This window comes from Ostrea edulis, chromosome 9, assembly GCF_947568905.1.
Source record: "Ostrea edulis chromosome 9, xbOstEdul1.1, whole genome shotgun sequence".
Classification (NCBI taxonomy): domain Eukaryota; kingdom Metazoa; phylum Mollusca; class Bivalvia; order Ostreida; family Ostreidae; genus Ostrea; species Ostrea edulis.
Genome location: NC_079172.1, coordinates 64,246,313 through 64,267,432, shown reverse-complemented (window position 1 = coordinate 64,267,432; position 21,120 = coordinate 64,246,313). Strand labels below are relative to the sequence as shown.

The following is a 21,120-nucleotide window of genomic DNA, read 5'->3' as shown; positions in this document are numbered from 1 at the left end:
ATTTGGTAATGCCATTTCTGTAAACAACTGTAATTAGCGTTGTTGCTTTTCTAAAATAAACAGTGCAATTATTATTAAATTTATTTTTGGAGAAGTTAGATAGGCCTAAATTATGATACGATTATGTATCATTGACAACCAGGCCTACTGTCACGGGTGCATTTCGAAAAAGAAAAAAAAAATAATAATGATCAAACTTATTGTGAAAATCACAATACTTTTAAATTATTTTATTAAAGCAATTTTATTAGGCCTAATCATTATTTTTTGTTATCAACACGTTGTTACGTAGGAAGTGGGAGCGCGGCGTGCTGTTGTTGTAAACACATACGCGTTCCTTAAAAAAAAAATGAAAGCATTATAATTCAATTCAAAGTCGGGAAATATTATATTTTATTATTTATAATTGAAAGTCCAATTATCTTTTATCTTTAAATTTCTTTTTTAAAACTACCAGTTGGTAGACACTGCTAGCAAAGTTCTGCTTATGTTGTTACAAGGTGAAGGTCAGTTGGTGCGAGTGTGTATTGAATTCGAGAGCAGAACGGAAAGCATATGCCGTAGGCCTATATGTTACAGTGCGTAGCTTCGATAGAACCACTTTCTCGCAGTTTATCTACGTATTTGTCCAAGTGCTTGTTAGAAAAAGTACAGGGACAAATTCTACTGGGGGTTTTTATGGCAAAGTCGTTGAGCCGACAAAAAATATTCACGTCTTGTCCCTCATACCTTCCTTCGAAAATTGATAAAAACACAGTCCAAATCCTCTCTACTGACAGCAAGTACACCCTTAAACGGCACAAAACACCCTAATGCAGTGTTATTTACAAGCTGTTAATGTGATAATTGTTTGTTTGTCAATTAAATCTAATCTGTTTATGAAATGGCTATCAACTGTTTTCAAATCTTCTCGCTCGAGGTCGCATATGACGTCACAGATAATGGGCGCGTAAAATATCGAAGAAAATATGCATATCGCAAGATTTGAATTTCATCGCTTTCAAACTCGAAAACTACGCAAACTGTTTCATTTAAAACACAAGTAAAGTAGTTTTAGGCATGAAATGAATTAATTTTGCTGAAAAAATTAAAAAGTTTAAAAACATGCGATGTGTCCTTTAAAGCTAAAATACAGTTCTTTTAAAACTTACTTTTAATCATAACTTAGTTTGATGCATTTTAATGAATAAAAACACATTGTGTTGAAAGTCAATCATTTTCATTTGAAATGAAAATGGAAATTTAATAGGATAATTTCATCTGGTACATTTGTATTAAAATTCAGAGAACAATATCACCACCGTGTACATCAATACTGTTGCAGTTTGCACATATTTTTTGCAGTTACTTTCCAATTCTTGCAATGCTCTCTCTCTCTCTCTCTCTCTCTCTCTCTCTCTCTCTCATAAACAGAACATGTTAAATTGATTCATAGTATACAATAAAAATTCATATTGTTGACATTCATACATTGCTATTGTAAATGCAGAATTACTTTAGTTTGAAATTTTGAAACAAAAATTAAACAGAGCATCCATTCCTGCGGAAATTTTAAAAGGATTGACTTCTACATTTTTGCTAAACATATTTCCATTCACAATTTTGATTCCTGTGATTCCCGAGGCTTTTGCTGTGATAGGTAATTTTGAAAAAGTATAGGTGGAAAACTTTTCTTCACCACACACGGCAGCTAAATGTGTAATATGAGAATCTCTAGCTGGAAAATGAATTAAGTTCAATTAACACCAAAATATAACACAATCATTTAAGAACTTCTTTTCTCAACTAAACAATCAATTTAAATATTGGGCAGTGGGCAAGTAGTAAAAAGTAACAAACCTAATCCTGTTGATTCCAAGTCAAAGAATACAAGTGGGGTATTAGAGGAAAATGTTGCTGGCTGGATCGAGTGCTGTTTGACAGTTGGCTCTGGTACATTGTCTTATCAGTCTCATCAAATGCAATCTCACACTTGAAATTTTCTCCTTCTCACATCTCCATCACAACTGTTTATTGTTTTCTAAAATTATGATCGTCATGGTTATCTATATTTAATGAAATGTTGTGATGAGAAGTCTACATTTTTAATAAAAGAAATGTATCAAGGGGTTTCATTTGGAAATTAACTCTTCTGCCAGTTCTCCACTGTGAATTTACCCTAGAGTTTTCATACACCTTGTGAAAAATGCAGTTCAATAATTTAAACATGCATATGTTCTCATTGTTTTGTTTTTTTTGTTGTTTTTTTTTTGGTTTTTTTATTTTGCAATTTGTAATAAAACATTGAATACTTATGAGCATCTAAATGCTTATTGTACTTACTACAATAATTTAGCACATCCAAAAAAGTAGACATTGGACACATCTGATCAGTTCACCATAGAGAGAAATATTCTACCCATTCATTAAGACGTTTCATGAATGTATTTTTACATCTCAAAAAATATTTATAATAGTTAAAAATAATTGATTCTCAAAACTATCACTTATTTAATAAAATAAAATAAAATAAAGACTTCTGTAATTTGTTCATGATCAACCCCAATCCATTCAATAAGAGCAATTAAGATTTTTTTTTTTTTGAAAATCTACACCATACATTATGATTTACTAATTTTAGACCTGACTGGGACACCATACTTTTTCTCCTTAAATATAAACACATTTAAAAAGGGGCTTTTAATGGTAATGATCAACAATATTACTTTTAATAAGAGTCAATTAAAAAAAAATCCACATCAGATGATTTACTAATTTTGGACCTGACTGGGACACCATACTTGTTCTCTTTATAACACATAAGGACTAGAATGGTGTTTTGAGAAAATTTGCATCTTTAATGCACGTCTTTATCATCGTTTCATTGACGATGTTTAATTTGGTTGATACATAATTACGTCAGTTTACCCGAGCATTAAAAATTCATGTGAATGTGCGTGTACGTTCACTGACTACATGTAGTAAAGAGTTATGACGTACAAGCTACATACATGTACATGTGTACACATGCATTTTGCAAGCCTACGATTTTATAGAATATATATATAAGTTCTAGTGACCTTACGGACGATTATAATTAAAGATTTACTATTTCCAAAAGAACAGATCAGTCAGATGGTGTACATTTCACTTACATTTTCTTCGTGTGCAACATGCAGTATTATGTATTATTGCCATTTGACATGTCGTCTGCGAGTGCCATTTGTGGAACGGTGCTATTGTTGTCTTTATCGGAGGAAATTGCATAATCATGCTGTAAAAGAACAATGCCTTTTCTCCCATCTTTTTCGCTGGATTTTGGCGACAATGTTGTATCTATTTGCGGTAACAGACTTCACAAACTGTCCTCGCCGCCTTGATTTCTCCATGTTGTTTACATTCGCAAGAGCTACATTGTAAGATGGTTGTCGTAAGTTTTTTCGTGCGTTTATCGAAGCAATGAAAATTCAATGTACAGTAAAACTCTGATATAGCGAATTTCTGGGGACCCTCTATAAAAATTCGCTATAAGCATAATTCGCTATACGTTTATAGCGAATACATAATTCAAATATAACGAAAGCAGCAATCGATATACTTGCGTTTGTACTGTCTTTAAAAGAAATTAAGCCTATATATTTTCGAGAAGAAATATTTTTATACAAGAAATATACACGTTGATTTATACATGATAATTTATCTTGATGGATTATTAAGTCATGCAAGAACATGTCGAGAGAGAAATGTCATCAAAAGTTTGCGCAATACATACATGTACAGTCTATTGCAATTGACATTTACTTGTTGCTTTACACAAATAAAGGAGTGTACGATAAAATAAATGCATTCAAACTTCAAATTTAATTAACGAGAATAGTAAACAATACCGACAATATATTTCCTAAACGTATGTGTAAGTATTGTTTTGCGTTAACAACCTTTTTTGAAAAAATACAAACATAAATTTTGTAATAAGTGTGGATCCTTTATGTCCATGGAAAATGATTGTTAAAAATCATAAAGAGTTTAAAATGAAAAAAATAAATTCGTTATAAAAGGTGATTTTTATGTTCATTTTTAATTCAAGGGGAATAGGAATTTACTTCGTTATATCCGTAAATTCGTTATATCCGTGTTCGTTATAGACGCAGATTTTTATATAGAATATATAAAGAATTTGCCGGGGAAATCGTTTTCACTTCGCTATAGCCGTAATTTCGCTATATCCGTGTTCGCTATATTCGAGATTTACTGTTTTTTGCTAGTAAATGATTCAAATTTGTTATTTCTATTTCAATATAATCATTTATTAATTGTTTATTCTCCAAAATTTTACGTCACTCAAACTATGGAGATCCACTTACGTTAAAAAACGCTTACAAGTTTCCATCCTTAATGCTATGCCATGGGCCTCTTGTTAGTTAAATATTTTAAATGAAATCATTCCAGTTTCATCCCTGCTAAGTTCTGTTTTTAGCTCACCTGAACCGAAGGTGCAAGTGAGCTATTCTGATCACATTTTGTCCGGCGTCCGTCTGTCTGTCTGTCCGTCTGTCTGTCCGTCCGTCTGTCCGTCTGTCTGTAAACTTTTCACATTTTCGACTTCTTCTCCAGAACCACTGGGCCAATTTCAACCTAACTTGGCCAAAAGCATCCTTGGGTGAAGGGCTTTCAAGTTTGTTCAAATGAAGGGCCATGTCCCTTTCAAAGGGGAGATAATCACAAAAATGCAAAAATAGGGTGGGGTCATTTAAAAATCTTCTTCTCAAGAACCACTGGGCCAGAAGAGCTGAAATTTACCTGAAAGCTTTCTGACATATTGCAGATTCAAGTTTGTTCAAATCATGGCCCCCGGTGGTAGGATGGGGCCACAAGGGGGGATCAAAGTTTTACATACAAATATATAGGGAAAAACTTTAAAAATCTTCTTCTCAAGAACCACTAAGCCAGAAAAGCTGATTTTTACATGGAAACTTTCTGACATAGTGCAGATTCAAGTTTGTTCAAATCATGGCCCACGGGGATAAGATGGGGACCCAAGGGGGGATCAAAGTTTTACACACAAATATATAGGGAAAAACTTTAAAAATCTTCTTCTCAAGAACCACTAAGCCAGAAAAGCTGAGATTTACATGAAAGCTTCCTGACATAATACAGATTCAAGTTTGTTCAAATCATGGTCCCCTGGGGTTGGATGGGGCCACAATAGGGGATCAAAGTTTTACATACAAATATATAGGAAAAATCTTTAAAAATCTTCTTCTCAAGAACCACTGAGTCAGAAAAGCTGATTTTTACATGAAAACTTCCTGACATAGTGCAGATTCAAGTTTGTTCAAATCATGGCCCCCGGGGATAGGATGGGACCCCAAGGGGGGATCAAAGTTTTACACACAAATATATAGGGAAAAACTTTAAAAATCTTCTTCTCAAGAACCACTAAGTCAGAAAAGCTGAGATTTACATGAAAGCTTCCTGACATAATACAGATTCAAGTTTGTTCAAATCATGGTCCCCTGGGGTTGGATGGGGCCACAATAGGGGATCAAAGTTTTACATACAAATATATAGGAAAAATCTTTAAAAATCTTCTTCTCAAGAACCACTGAGTCAGAAAAGCTGATTTTTACATGAAAACTTCCTGACATAGTGCAGATTCAAGTTTGTTCAAATCATGGCCCCCGGGGATAGGATGGGGCCCCAAGGGGGGATCAAAGTTTTACACATAAATATATAGGGAAAAACTTTAAAAATCTTCTTCTCAAGAATCACTAAGCCAGAAAAGCTGAGATTTACATGAAAGCTTCCTGACATAATGCAGATTCAAGTTTGTTCAAGTCATGGGCTCCGGGGGTTGGATGGGGCCACAATACGGGATCAAAGTTTTACATACAAATATATATGAAAAATCTTCTTCTCAAGAACCACTGAGCCAGAAAAGCTGATTTTTACATGAAAACTTTCTGACATAGTGCAGATTCAAGTTTGTTCAAATGATGAGCTCCGGGGGTAGGATGGGGCCACAAGGGGGATCAAAGTTTTACATACAAATATATAGTTAAAATCTTTTTCTCAATAACCACTGAGTCAGAAAAGCTGATATATACAAGAAAACTTTCTGACATAGTGCAGATTCAAGTTTGTTCAAATCATGGTCCCCGGGGGGTAGGATGGGGCCACAAGTGGGGGGGGGTTCAAAGTTTTACATACAAATATAGAAAAAAGCTTTAAAAGAACCATTGGGCCAAAGAAGTTGACATTTACATGAAAGCTTTCTGACATAGTGTAGATTCAAGTTTGCAAAGGGTAGTTTGGGCCATAATAGGGACCAAGGTTTTACATGCAAATATATATGGAAAGTCTTCAGATATGGGCCAAGGTGACTCAGGTGAGCAATGTGGCCCATGGGCCTCTTGTTATATGTTAGTATTGAAAAGATTAATCGGGGACGGGGACCAGACTGATGGCTTTCATAACGTACTAGGATTACTTTTCAATACTTACGTCCAATATTCGTGTTCATTATAAATGAAGACCGAATACGTACTTCATATTGGATAGAATGAATAGATATAAAAACCAACGGGGTTCGAATTGACTGCTACGTAACATGGCTATCTTTAAAAACGAAATCATTTGAAGTTGAGTTTTTGATTCACATGGGGATGTGATACATGTTTGGACAAACTGTACTGAGAAAATATGCTAGGAATATTTTGATAGTATGATGCAAGAATACTGCGACCTGCGCCGTAAATCGAAGGTTCGTATAAGGGATGGATCTATAGCTCTCTTGTATGACGAAATATTTTCCAAGAGAGCTACAGATCTGCATTAGGGCAGATGTACATGTAATTCCGAATTGTCGGTACGCTTAGCATGCACTGTGTTGTATCTGTGTGTGTTTGATTGAATGAAGCTGTATAACAACTTCATACATTTTATGACAAATTTGCCCAGCTGTCTATTTTGTATTGCTTGTAGGAGTTATGACATTGATCACTGTTCGTTATCTTCACCTTGCAAAAGAAAACGCAAAGTTCCTGCATAATAAACTTATATGTACATTCGATTTATCATGTCGCTATGATTTTTTGTAACATGAATCAATGTATTCTGTGCGAGTTAAGATTTTACACCTACAATGTATGTATGCATGCAAAAATGAAATGAATTGTTTTTATTTTTTGATAATTGTCAGATAAATGAAAAAAGTTCAGGTTGTTTAAAACCTAACAGGCGTCAAATTGTTAGACAGTATAAAGGGAACTTCTGCCTCGCTCTTGAACTAGAGGCTTGCTTCACGTAGAGTATGTTTGGAACTCTGGAACATTGTGCCCATGCACGCACGTGGTTTCGTCCTGGGACGACGGCGGTTATCATCGTGAACGGCAGATGATTTTGCTGAAGAGGTGCCAAAAATCAGAGAAGACCAAAGCTAAGCTTCGGGATGACGCTTCCCTGAGCGGGGAATGTGTAGCAGACAGTATGTAGGGAATTTTTACTGCATCGCTACTGAGCTAGCTTTTCGAGTGATATGGTAGAGTCTCTCTCTAAGCAACGGCGTGCGTATTCAGATCACTGCACGTTACACTGTACAATACTATTACAGTAGGCCTGTTAAAGAAGTTGTCAAAATATAAAAACACAAGGCTATTGATTCATTTCATTTATGCATGCATACCTGGGTATAAAATTTCATCTTGCACAGATACCTTGATTCATTGTTTAAACTTGACAAAAAAATCATAGCAACATGATAAATCGAATGCAAGTTTATTATGCAGGAGTTTTGCCTTTTATTTTATCATAAAATGTATGAAGTTCTTATACAGCTTTATTCAATCAAACACACACAGGTACAACACAGAACATGAACGTACCTACAATTCGGAATTACATGTACATCTGCATTAATGCACATCTGTAGATCTCTGGGGGAAATATTTGGACATACCAGAGAGCTACAAATCCACACCTTATAAGAACCTTCGATTTACGGCGCAGGTCGTTGTATTCTTGCATCATAATATAAAGAAAATTCCTACCATATTTTCCCAATATATTTCTGTCCAAACATTTATTAAAGCCGCATGTGAACCGAAAACTCATATTTCGTCTGTAGAAATAGCCATGTTAGGTAGTAGTGAATTCGAACCCCGTTGATTTTTATATCTATTCATTCTATCCAATATGAAGTACGTAAATATTGAAAATTAATCCTAGTACGTTATGAAAGCCATAAGTCTTGTCCCAGTCTCCGATTAATCGTTTAATTATTGACATATAAAAACAGAGCTTGGTGGGGATGGAACTGGAATTATTTCATTTAAAATATTTAACAAGAGGCCCACAGCATAGCATTGAAGAAGATATATGCTATTTAAATGGTTTACATATAAACACTAAATACTAGTACCCAGTTTGGCCCCGTCCTGGAGTCAGAACGTCTATCCCGGATATCATGAAATTTAAATTTCGGTAGAGGCCTTCCAGCTCTACATGACCAAATCTATGTTTTCAGTTTTTCTTGCAGATGTAAGGAAGGTTTTTTAACATTGGTCAATGTTTGCTCCATCCTTAAGATCCCGGGGGTGGAGAAGTCCTGAAATTTATACTTTATACATGTACCCTCTTGTCCCGTAGATACTTCATACCAAATTTAAAAAAAAAAAAGAAGATAAATGGCAGTTATCAGGAAGAAGTTAAGAATGGTCAAGCGTTCACGCACGGTGCACAACGACAGATGCTGACCAATTGCATTGGGTCAGGTGACCTAAACATATTGATGAGGATATTAGGTCACATAGACTTTACTGTTTTAGAAAGTGTATACTACTACAATGATTACCTACTAATTCTACTATTAGTGCAACATGAAAAACAACAACAACAACAACAACAACTACTACTACTACTACTACTACTACTACTACAATGAATACCTACTAATTCTACTATTAGTGCAACATGAAAAACAACAACAACAACTACTACTACTACTACTACTTCCACTAAAGACTTTGATTATGGACATAGCATATGGAGACATTGATATGTACCACTGAAATGAATTGAAAGCGCATTAATGATAACATACAATATATTATTTGACCGATTATAAACAAGGTGTACGTTATCATCGTGACAATACATGGAATTTAAATTTTTCATTCAAGATTTTGATTGTTAAAATTTTGATAACAAATGAAATTTTGACATAGATTTGATAATGTAATTACATAAGAACCCCAAAAGAACTCTTCTGACAAACTTCATACGATGTGTGAAAAGTGGTGTACCATGCATGTGGATTATAAAAAATTCTTAAGATTTTCAGTCAAATAGAAATCACAAAACACGAGGGAACTTGAAGATATATATTAATTGTGATTCGTTATTCATAGAATGTTTTATACACATGGGTGAGTATACACAATCCCTAAAGTTAACATGAAAAAAGATGGTAGAGTTCCAGAGTTCTTCATTGATAATAGCTGCGTGTTTGGAGATCTTGTTTGGATAGCATTTTAAACTGGGCAATGATTTTGTTTCATAATTATTTTTTTTTTCTGTTATAAGGTAGATTTTATCAAAGAAAAAATCCTTCACATGAGAAGAGGGTCTATTCCACTTTAATCTTCAACTCGACGTTTTGATACATCTACGATGTTTTTTTTTTAAATTATCAATCTCGTTAATATTCGCTTTAAGTGAGATATATAGATGTTAACGGAAAACTAACAACACGACTTTATGAGAGATGGGACAACTTTAACTTCCCCATCATCAAATTCCCATATCATGTTTATGCATTAATATTCCATCATCCCTTACATATGGACTATTGTGTTTATGTTTCTCAACTGATTCAATACACGGCAAGATTTTCTGCTTATGATGAATTTATAACCAGAGACAAAACACTGACAATTGTTGTATGTGTACTTATTTTAGTGTTATTAAAATTTTAGCGGCTTTGATGATAATACCAGAGCGCTAATTGAAGGTTGTGCTAAATATGAATTTCTATATCTATTCTTTGTTATACATACAAGAAGCACTAAATACTGATTACGCTAAATAGTGCATCAGCTCCAACTGCACTAAATTCTAAATATGCTTAAGCAAGTACTCAAACAATACGTCGATGTTACAGGGGCATCAAAATTTTCATTCAAGTAATAATTTCGTACAATTTAATGTTGTTTTAATGATATTGTTTGCAAATCAATCCTGTGTTGGGGTTAAATCTCTTCCGTCATAGTTTATGTTCACGGTGGGTGTGCCTGATAGACATGGAATGCTTGCTCCTCCTAGACACCTGATCCGACATATGGTATAACCAGGGGTCCGTGCTTGCCCAACTCTTTTATTTCATATATTTATTTTGTTTACCTGACTTATGCAGGAGATTTATGACAAAGCCAAATATTTTTTATGACTGTGTTTGATAACATGCTTTGCTCAAAATTACAAAATATTTATTGTATACCAATGCAACATTCCAAAAGTTTAGATAATTTAGAAAAAATGCGAAAAAAAAGAAGCTTTTCTTGCATACTTGCAAGTGCATGCAAGTATTTGCAGTTTCTTATGAAATAAATGCGGAGAAATCATTTGCCAATTACATACTGATAGAATGGAATAAGCAAAGAGCATAAAATATATTATTTATATCAATTCTTGCAAAATACAGGTCCATGCCATATACATAATATGTAATGCACGTGGCATATTCGCCAAAAAAACTCGTATCAAATACGGACGTCTATTCAACAGGTATCGGAGATGTGCACTTACCGAAAATATTAGATTCTCTTTATTCTGATAAATCCACGAAACAAAATGATAAACTCCATTTGTATATCGTTAGAACTTTACAACAAGTTGTCATTCCATTATACAGACTTCGACACACTTCACCCGTGCCAAATAGGGTGTATTCAATCGGGGGAGATGTCAGAGTCGAAAAATCTTCCTGTATTGAATGCTTGTCTGGTCGAGGTTTTGCAGTTTATAGAAATCGGGAATCTAATCATATACACTGAACATCTGGTTGGATATATTGCGTGCTCAATTCAAAATTTATCGATGATCATATACAAACTTGGATATACAAATAAGGGAATAATGATCGAAAATATACATCTGTTGAAAAATTCGGGTATTACATTTGCAATCCATAATAAACAGTTGATTACACAAAGACACATATAAAAGGAAATGTATAAACGAAAATATAGTTTTATTGTTTCTTTGGGAACCACATAATTATTTACGGTCTGTGTATGTCCATATTCATTGATTGGACGAGAGAGAGAGAGAGAGAGAGAAAGAGAGAGAGAGAGAGACTGTCCTACTTCGATGTACAATATATCATTTCACAGAAGGAAAGAAAATTGATCACTGATATAATGGTAAGCTTACAAGCATTAAAAATTTTCAGCTATTTAAAAATTTGTTATTGACAATATATTAAAAACTTACAGGAGTTGATACTTATAATTGAATTCATTACAAATCAAAAAAAAAAAAAAAAAAAAATATCAGTTTTAACTGTGCATGTAGAAAATACTGACTTTGTATGTTAGAATAACGGAAAAAAGTAAATTGTCAAAAAAGTGGGGAGAGCAGACCAGCTCAGTCTCCCTGTCCACCCCAACCCCCTGTATACGTGCCTGAAACAACATCAATTCGTGTTGAAAGAAAGGTGCATATCTGCATTTCATTAAATTCCAAAGGAGCTCGGATTTATGTGTTCCCCTATTAATTATTTTATATGCAAGATTCGTTCCCGAATTTAGAATCATGCTTTCAGTCGGAGCAGAAATAAAATCATTTTGAAGTACATCTAGTTTGAATGCAAATGTGGGGTTCCTTCTTTTAATTTCATCAGACTCATTTGAACCCCCTCCCCCAAACTATGCAGCTTTGTTTTTATTGATATCTAAATCGGCATATGAATTCGGATATACATTATAATGTTTTTTCGTGATCATATAGATATCGATACTAAAACATGTTGATACTCTTGCCTTTTGCATATCCTACTAATGCATTACAGTAGATTGACACTGTATCATATAAAAAAAAAAAAATCCTCAACACGAATTTTACTAATTTATGAATACTAACATCTTATCGGATACATTTGAATTTGAAATTTCGACGTACAACGGTATGTCTATTTTCAGAATATATCCATTGCGCCAGATCTCCGAAATGAAAATAATCATTATGGCATGTTACAGAAACGTTAAAACACACATATGCTATAGTCCTGCAATGCATGCATGCGATTTTTCTGAATACATGTATTTATGTATTCGTGAATGAAATTCCTACGCTTAAAACTATTTTGGCCTTTATGCATTTTGTTTTGTGATTTTGGTTTACCATTCCTTACACTGTGTAAATGAAGTAAAACTTGATAAAGGGTGCAATTCTACACCATACAATTAGTATGCATGCATGTGTTGAAAAGCAAAATGTACATGTAATAACCAGACATGTATCGTCATTTTCCATGGGGTGGGGGGTACAACAGGAAGAAAAAAATGGAAAATTGGATTCTTTAAAATTTCTTGCCATTCAAAATAATAATTAAAAACATGAACGAAAACATCAATAAAATAAAACATAAAACCCAAACAAACCAAGATGTTTTATCCGATGTTCAAAGTCCTAATGTGGGGGCGAAGGGTTACAAGAGTCTTTTATTTTGACTGCCTCAATAATTTCCCCCTACACTTTATTTTCTTCCATTGTTGGGGGTGGGATGGGGTGGTTAGAGTCCTCTACTATGAGTGCCTCATAATATCTTCATTTTCTTAATTGGTGGTGGTGTGTGTCTTCTACTATTATATCAGAACTTTCAAGCTGGGATCAATTTTGGGGGGAGGGGGTTGTCACCCAATATATTTTTCATTAGCATTACAAAATAACGGCCTCTCACTTCTGTATCTGTCGGCGCGGGTTCGAAACCCGCTCGCGCCGGTAAGTGAGAAAGTTTCCCAATTTACTTTCGGAAGGTCGGTGGTCTCTTCCCGGGTACATTGTATCTGGTTTCTCTCTTCCACCAACAAAAACTGGGCGCCACCAGATAACTGAAAAATTGTTGAGTGTGGCGGAAAACATAAGAAAAAACCAAACAAACAAAATAACAAAAAAGTGGATATTGTTATCAAAGGTGGGGGACAGACACTGTTGGCCCCTCCCCTTGATTCTAAGTACTTTGACCTTTGTATTTGGGAGAGGGTCTACATATATAGGATATGCCTGTTGCCCAATCCTGTTGAGTTTCTCAATAAAATATGTTTAAATAAAAAAAAATTATATGTGCTTGATAACTACGCATATGATAAACTCAATTATTACAGTTTACATTACTACAATTTGCATCCGACGCAGAATGTAATAAAGCAAAATGGCATAGATATATAAGATCTATTAAGCGCCGAATTAGCATAAAATGAAGTAATTGAAAATAACATTATTTAAAGATATGTTTAATGTTTAATTATTGCGTGCTTTAAATGAATCAAATAAATCTGTAATATCAATTAATGAGAGGAATATTGAGTTACTGTTCTGTTATACATGTATTGAATTAACGATATCATTTGTCTTAATAAGAGCGCGATTATTACAAGACCATCGTTTGAATCTCTCTCTCTCTCTCTCTCTCTCTCTCTCTCTCTCTCTCTCTCTCCATACACTCGTGCAGTGTTGTATATGCAAATTATCTATGCACAAACAATTTATGTACCCAAAAGATTTCCTGATTTATAAATCTGCAATACTCTGACAAGCAAATCATACGGTATAAGGATTCATTCACAATACAGGGTAAATATTCTACTCCGATACTTCTCCTGATTGCGGGCTAAGTGTGCCGCAGTCTGTACAATGGACAATGTTGTTTACTGTTGGAATACAAATGGAGTGTACCGTTTTGTTTCATGGATTATGCTAATAAAGGGAGTTTTACTACTACTTTGAGTATTTTCGACAAGTGTACACGTACATCTTCGGTCCTTTACAGATATTACGAGTAGACCCAGGTAAATAATCATCCGCATTCGATGCTTTTTCATGACGAGCGTACATGACCATGTCTTCTTTTTCCGTATAGTAGTATTTATGTATTTGCATTTTGCTTGAAGTAAGTGTGAATGGTATAGAATTTATACCCTTTGCTTATTCCATTTCATCAATAGATCTAGATAATAGATGAACTATTTTTCCGCGTTTTTGTATATTTTTGACGTATTTATTGCAAATGTACCACATTCACGTAAAGAAAAGGCATTCTATATTTATTTATCCAAAGCTTTTAGAATGATTTACTACTGTACGATATGTTTATTGTAATTTTGAGCACTGCATGGTGTTTCAAAACGTGATTTAATTTCTTCTTGGTGTCCTATAAATTAGTATCGGAGATGTACGTGTTACCTGTCGAAGCTACCCGCACAGTTAAATCAAAGACACTGATGTGAAGTGAAGCGTAGCACAACTCGTCCCCTTATATACCATGCGAACCCTGCAACATATAACAATAGAAATTCCAACTAATATGGCGGATTAGCAAAGAAATATGGCGGACATATAGAATTATACTATATTTATTAATTCATGTCAGCTTTAAGAATATTTCACTCATATGGAGACGTCAATATTGGTGAAGGGGTGCAGAATTTAGGCCTATGATAGTCGCTTACGGCTTTTAATTTTAGAGAAGTAAAAATTCTACAAATTTAAACAGCAATATAAAATCATTCAAAATGTATTTTTCTCCAGCTTAGTTATTTTTCTTTATTTCTAGGCGAAGATGAAGAAAACCCACGTAAGTTTTATCTTATTCAGAGTATTTATCAAAAGTTTAATACCCTTTATGAAATGGATTACTTTTCGTTATCTCATTTTTTTTTCATGCATGGAAAGGTAACATTAGAGAAGTAAAAATTCTACAAATTTAAACAGCAATATCAAATCATTCAAAATGTAATTTTCTCCAGCTTAGTTGTTTTTCTTTATTTCTAGGCGAAGATGAAGAAAACCCTCGTAAGTTTTATCCTATTTAGAGTTTTTTTTTAATGAAATGTTTATTTATAATGCAAGATCTAAGATTATTTCTGACCTAGATTACATGTCATACACGGGTCCTGTTATAGGATGATGTAATGCGTATATCAGTGTGTCGTTTTTTGTTTAAAAATAGAAAGGAGAGTTACAACACTAGAACAATCATGTTTGGAGCAACAACAACAAAAAAAACACCCTGTAGTTTTAACGCTGGAGCCATTGAAATTCGTGCACAGGGCTGAGTTGTTCGAAGTAACACTCAAGTTTGTAGTATTCGATCAATGCAGAATACCGTGTTTGTTGTTTCTTTTACATGCAAACGTGAAGCAAATTCATTTCAAATACAAATTGTAAGGGTAAAGTATAAGATTATGAGCTCTGTCAAAGTACAGTCAGCATATTTTGTCTACACGTGGGGATTCAAACTATAACTATTTTCTTATATAATTTCCTTTACATAAATAAGTATATAAACTAATAATTCAGCTTTAGTACCGTATTGCATAGTGAATAAAATCATAACCTTTGCTCAAACAATTACGATAACATCAAGATCTCATAACATGATACTCTTCATTAAATGATGACCTCACAGTATATACTAATCATTAAATGCCAAATTTGCTTAAGATAGATAATGTATGCGTGGAAGAAAAATCACATAACGTGTAAAGCCAATGAAAACAAGACAGCTGTTGACTTATGTTCAACTGAAAGAAAATCGGAACATTTTAGGGCTAACAGTCAAAATGTTGATTGCAATGCTATAGTTTCATAATGGGGAAAGATAATGTGTATTGCGAAAATTCTAAAGTTAGATACCAGGGTCCGGTGGTTCAAACGTTGGTTAAATGCTTAAAAATCATATATATCATATTCAATTGAATATATGCATAACACATACGTGTACCACATTTTATATATTATCTTCTTGGAAGTTATTTGACATGCTCATGAAGGATTTTGATAGATAAGTGTCCCTTCAATGGATTAGATTCTTCGGTGTACCAGATGGCACTTATGAACATTGTATCTGCATCACATTGATTTTAACTTGTAAATCAGAAGTACTTTTATGCCGATTGAATTGTTTACTATGTATATGCATTATGGTGAGCAAATATATGTGGTAAGTTTTTACTTTTTGAATATATTTACAACAATCCAGGGGAATGACGCGAAAGTCATTCTGTAATCGGGGGGGGGGGGGGGGGGGGGGGGGGGGGGGGGGGGGGCGTAATAGTACTAAGTCTTGACAATCCATTACTGACAAATATGTTTTTATACTCATACATATTTAGATCTTAGAGATCCACCCCTTTATATACACCATTACACAAAGGTAGACTTATAATTTATATACCTTGGGGGCTTTGGTAATGGGTCTGAGTGTGGTCATTTTGTATGAAGCGTTTTTATTGGTCAGTGATTGTCAAGTTGCATTTTGTTGGTTTTCTCGGTTTTATAGTGTTACCGCCAGTTTGGAGCAGTATTAATATTATTCAGAAGCTAGGTAGAAATTTGAATTGACGTGAGTTTTAGAAAGAGTTTAAAACTGAGAGCAGACTGCAAAACCCATGATTTCTGAGTCAATCCTGATATATTGTTCGAGCTGAAAATTTTCTGAGAGACGCTTCTTCCCAAAGAAGGGGTTATCTTTATAGATAGATATATTGTCTATTCCATCACTGTGTCCGAATAAATACCCATTCGTCTTAGTACTATTACATTAGTAAATTATTTCTTTTATTGTTTAACTGGATTTAGAATTCGTTAAGCTAGTAAAACGTTGTAATTTTTTTCAGTTCTTGAATCAACCATTCAAATGCAAAATAGAAACGATAAAGAGATGTCCCCTTCAGCAAGTAAGTTTTTATTTCTGAAATCATTTTGTGGTAATTCCAATCAGTTTTCTTCACATAACTGATTCGATAGGAGAAATATCAACTTATGAAAAACTGCTACGGCATCGTTTCCTGGCATATACAAATTTATAGATAATACAGAAATCAACTACATCTGTATACAATATATCACACCAATATAGATTGGCATGCAAAGAATTGATAGTGTTTAAACAAAATATATACATCAGTTACTGTAGATAAATCGAATAACTCAATATCATTTCCATGAAAAGGAACAAGTGACGGAAAATTAAAATTTCGTCAAATACTGAGATCGTCTAAGTTTCATTGTTCCAGAATATTTGTATATGATCACGTTTAACCTTTTCTCCACCGGCACATTTTAGAGGTTTTTAAAGACTTAATGACAATCTTTTATAAATCGATTTAAATCTGCATGCATCACGATTTGGGGTAGGCATATGTCATAATTTTGCTAGGAATTGGACAGGGAACAAGTTTTTATAAAATTTGTCATGGTATCCATGACTTCAAAGAGGTCTACGGGGTCAAAGGTCATGTAAGTGCACATTTTTGCAATCTCTTTTCTCTGATATATATATATATATATTACGACCCATCTCACTAGATTATAGTAAAAAAAAACTAGAAAATTCTTATTGAATGAGCTGAAGTGTCGACACAATTTAAACATAATTACGTTGCATGATGATCAGTAAATGGCACATGATTTTAAAAATAAAATCTTTAAGTAGATCTTAATCATTTTAAAGGGTTTTTAACAAAAATATGATGAAGAAAATTATGTCAAATGTCATAAAATGGAAACTTCGTACTTTATATACATATCCTTCATTTTTTGATAATATGACGTTTTGCCATTTTATAGTTGTACTAAATGGAATAAATATTGCAATATTAAAACAAAGATCTTTCCTGTTAATCTAGTAAAATAGTGTTTTGTGTATTCAAATGTATCTGGTTCCTATGTGCAAATTACTTTCAATTACTAAATTTAAACGTGCTTGCATCATATTCAACAAAAATATTCTTATATTCAACTTCTTAAAACCCTATTTCTAGACATAATTCTTGATACTTGGTTGTTGCGATAGGGGCATGCGTTGACCAATAGCTGTCTATCGACTGTATCTTGACAGCAGATATGTATCAGATAATGTCAAAAAAAATCTGAAAAAGGTATTTCTAAATACATGTACTTAGCCCAAAATACTACTGTATTGTCAGATCTTTTGGATTTACAATTGGCTCTGTAAATGTTTTCTATAATCAAAGCTCTCTGAAAATTATGTGTTTAATTACTAATGAAATCTTAGGAGAGGTAATTGTAGTACACATTTAACAAATGTGTTAGATGCACAGCCAGATTAATTTTGTTAAAGGTAATCTTAGCTTGTTATAATGCATTTATTATTTGTTTTAAGGTAAGTCCCCATACCACATCTTGATATTGAAAAACCGATAGATTTCTATCAAAATTTGGATGTATTTTATCAGGGATGTATACTGATGAAATTCATGAGACAAATGTGTTAAGCCGACTTTCCCAGAGTACAGCCGCTTTTAAAAATAGAACACATCACTCAAAAACACGAAGTGTCAATATACACAAGTTTTGGGGCATTGTATTTATTTACACAGTGGAAATATGTTTCTTTCTAATGAATATAAGAAAATGTATTGTTTTACTGTTTTTGATAATTTTTCATCTAGTTAACCATATTGTTAGTTTCAAAGTGATAAACATGCATGTATAGTAGTCCAAATGTTGATTTCATAGCCTATCATATTCGAGAAGGTGCGACTTCTAAAACCTACACATTTTTGAAACATTTTGAAAGGTTTAACCTTTATCCTCCAGCAATCATTTCACATAAAGAGTAGATAGGGCAACGAACAATATGAGAGCCCAATGGCCTCCTTTATGTTAAAATCCTTGGGAAAAAAACGCATATTGGAAAACGGTGTTTAAATTCCTATCCTTGTGTAACCGAGCAGGGAGGCAGATGTTGGTTTCATTAATCTATTAAGTAGAAAATAAAGGCATTGACCTACAATAACAGATAAATAATATTACAAATCAAGAAAGAAAAACATTAATATGACAATTGTAAATTGTACCCACAGTAAACGTTTTAGAAGCATACTATACTTTATAAAAATGTGTACATGTATATATACTCATATAATCATTACGACTTTGAAAGCAAAATTACAATAAAGTAAATAACTTGCAATCAAAATAATTACGTACAACGGCTCTTTATATGGAAATGAAACATATACTTCAAAACATATTACTGCTCTAACTACATAGGTAAGCGCGGTAGATTTATACATATACTGAAAGATTATTATTGGATAATGAAATATGAAATGACCAATGAAATCAAAGAACCAATGAAATAACAGAATAAAACTTTTTTCAGCCAACTCAATCCAGATGTGCAATTGAACTTACGGTAAATTGAATTTGAAGATTGTATTTAGCAAAACAATAAATGAAAAATATCAAAACAAATAAATACATACAGAAATTCATATTTATACTATCACATACTCCCCTGGAAAATTGTTAATCTTTCCTCAGATTACAGAGACATCACATCTAAAAACAATAAATACAAATAGAATTTGATATGAAGCAAAACAGAATTTGAGTTCACAAAATAATAATTACCAATGATTTGTAAAAACACATTAAATGTCCTTGAAAATCGGTTTTAATTCCATCCTATTCACATTCTTAAGGAGGTATGCTACACCAGAGAAATTTGATGTAGATGAAAAGTGGAGGATATGTACAACAATATTTTGAAGTTGAAAATTTTCAAATTTACTTTATTTTGTCAAAAAATACAGTTTTAGTAGAGGGTAATCTGAAAAAAATTTAAAACCCCTGCTGGACTCGAACCTGCGACCTACAGTTCATCAGTCGGTATTCAAACCTACTGAGCTACTCGGTTAGGTATTTAAATGGAAAAGGAGAAGACAAATATTGCTGATATCGATTTTTTCATCCATGTTTTTAAAGGAAGACAGCCATTATGACGATGTAGAGTACTACCTTAATTCCACCAGAGTCACTGTTTTCCACTTTAACACTACAAACAGAGTTGCATGGTTTACCAACAATAGTGTACACCTCCGATTTCCACTTGTCCTGTATCTTGTCTCGTCCTTTCGTCCCCTGTATCTTATAAATACGCGTTCACCGATTTGCAGATCATTTTGGACTTTACCTGCATCGTGCCTGTTTTCTGTCGTCTTCATTGCGGTGTATTTCTGCCTTAGCTCTGTTGTACGCAAACAACAACTTTTCGGAATGCATTTCAATCCACCGATCTAAACTAATATCATTGGATGAAGTAGGATTGCTTCTTCCTAATAAGAAATCTATTGGTAGATTTGGTTGACGTCCGAACATTAGAAAATACGGCGAGTATCCAGTTGATGCATGAGGTGTCACATTATACGAAAAAACTACCTCCTTGATGTATTCCGACCCTCTCTTCTTTCTTGCTGGGGGTAGAGATCTGAGTAAATCATGTAGTGTCCTATTAAATCTTTCGCACTGACCATTGCCCTGTGGGTCATAAGCCGTTGTTCTCGTCTTCTTTATACGATATAGAGCACAAGTTGTACAATAATCTCCGCCTCAAAACACTTTCCTTGGTCAGAATGAATGCGCTTACATACTCCAAATTTGAAGAATAGTTCGTTCACTAATACTCTGGCGACTGTGTGTGCTGTCTGGTCTCGTGTAGGAACAGCTATGGTCCACTTTGAAAATACGTCTGTGATCACTAACACATTTTCTAATCCCTGATATTTCTCTAACACGGAAAAGTCTATAGCAATACAATCTAATGGTTCTGACGCTGTAAGGTGTCCCATACTAGTATGCACTTTAGGTGGCGGAATCTTCGAAACTGCACAGCGCTCACACTTTTTACAGTAGTTTTTAATGTCCATAAACATCTGTGGCCAATAACATCGTTGTCTAATCATATTGAATGTTATCTCTATCATTTGATGTCCGTTTTGGTCATGAAGACTCTCTAGCACTAAATCCTTTAAACATTCTGGAAGTAAAATATGTGTTAAGTCACCTAATTTCGGATCTTTGATCTTCCTGTGAATAACACCGTCAATAATACCC

General features: G+C 33.7%; 1 protein-coding gene across 2 annotated transcripts in view; it reads left to right on the top strand.

Annotated features, from left to right (window-relative positions):
• The window catches only part of LOC125659753 (putative ankyrin repeat protein RF_0381), a 73,468-nt gene that overhangs the window by 18,319 nt on the left and 34,029 nt on the right, over positions 1 to 21,120 (top strand). For both annotated transcript variants that reach the window (XM_048891524.2, XM_056149884.1), the window contains 3 exons: positions 14,810 to 14,830; positions 15,028 to 15,048; positions 16,875 to 16,934. In XM_048891524.2, coding sequence (XP_048747481.2) covers positions 14,810 to 14,830; positions 15,028 to 15,048; positions 16,875 to 16,934 — 102 coding nt within the window. The remainder of the gene's footprint in view (positions 1 to 14,809; positions 14,831 to 15,027; positions 15,049 to 16,874; positions 16,935 to 21,120) is intronic.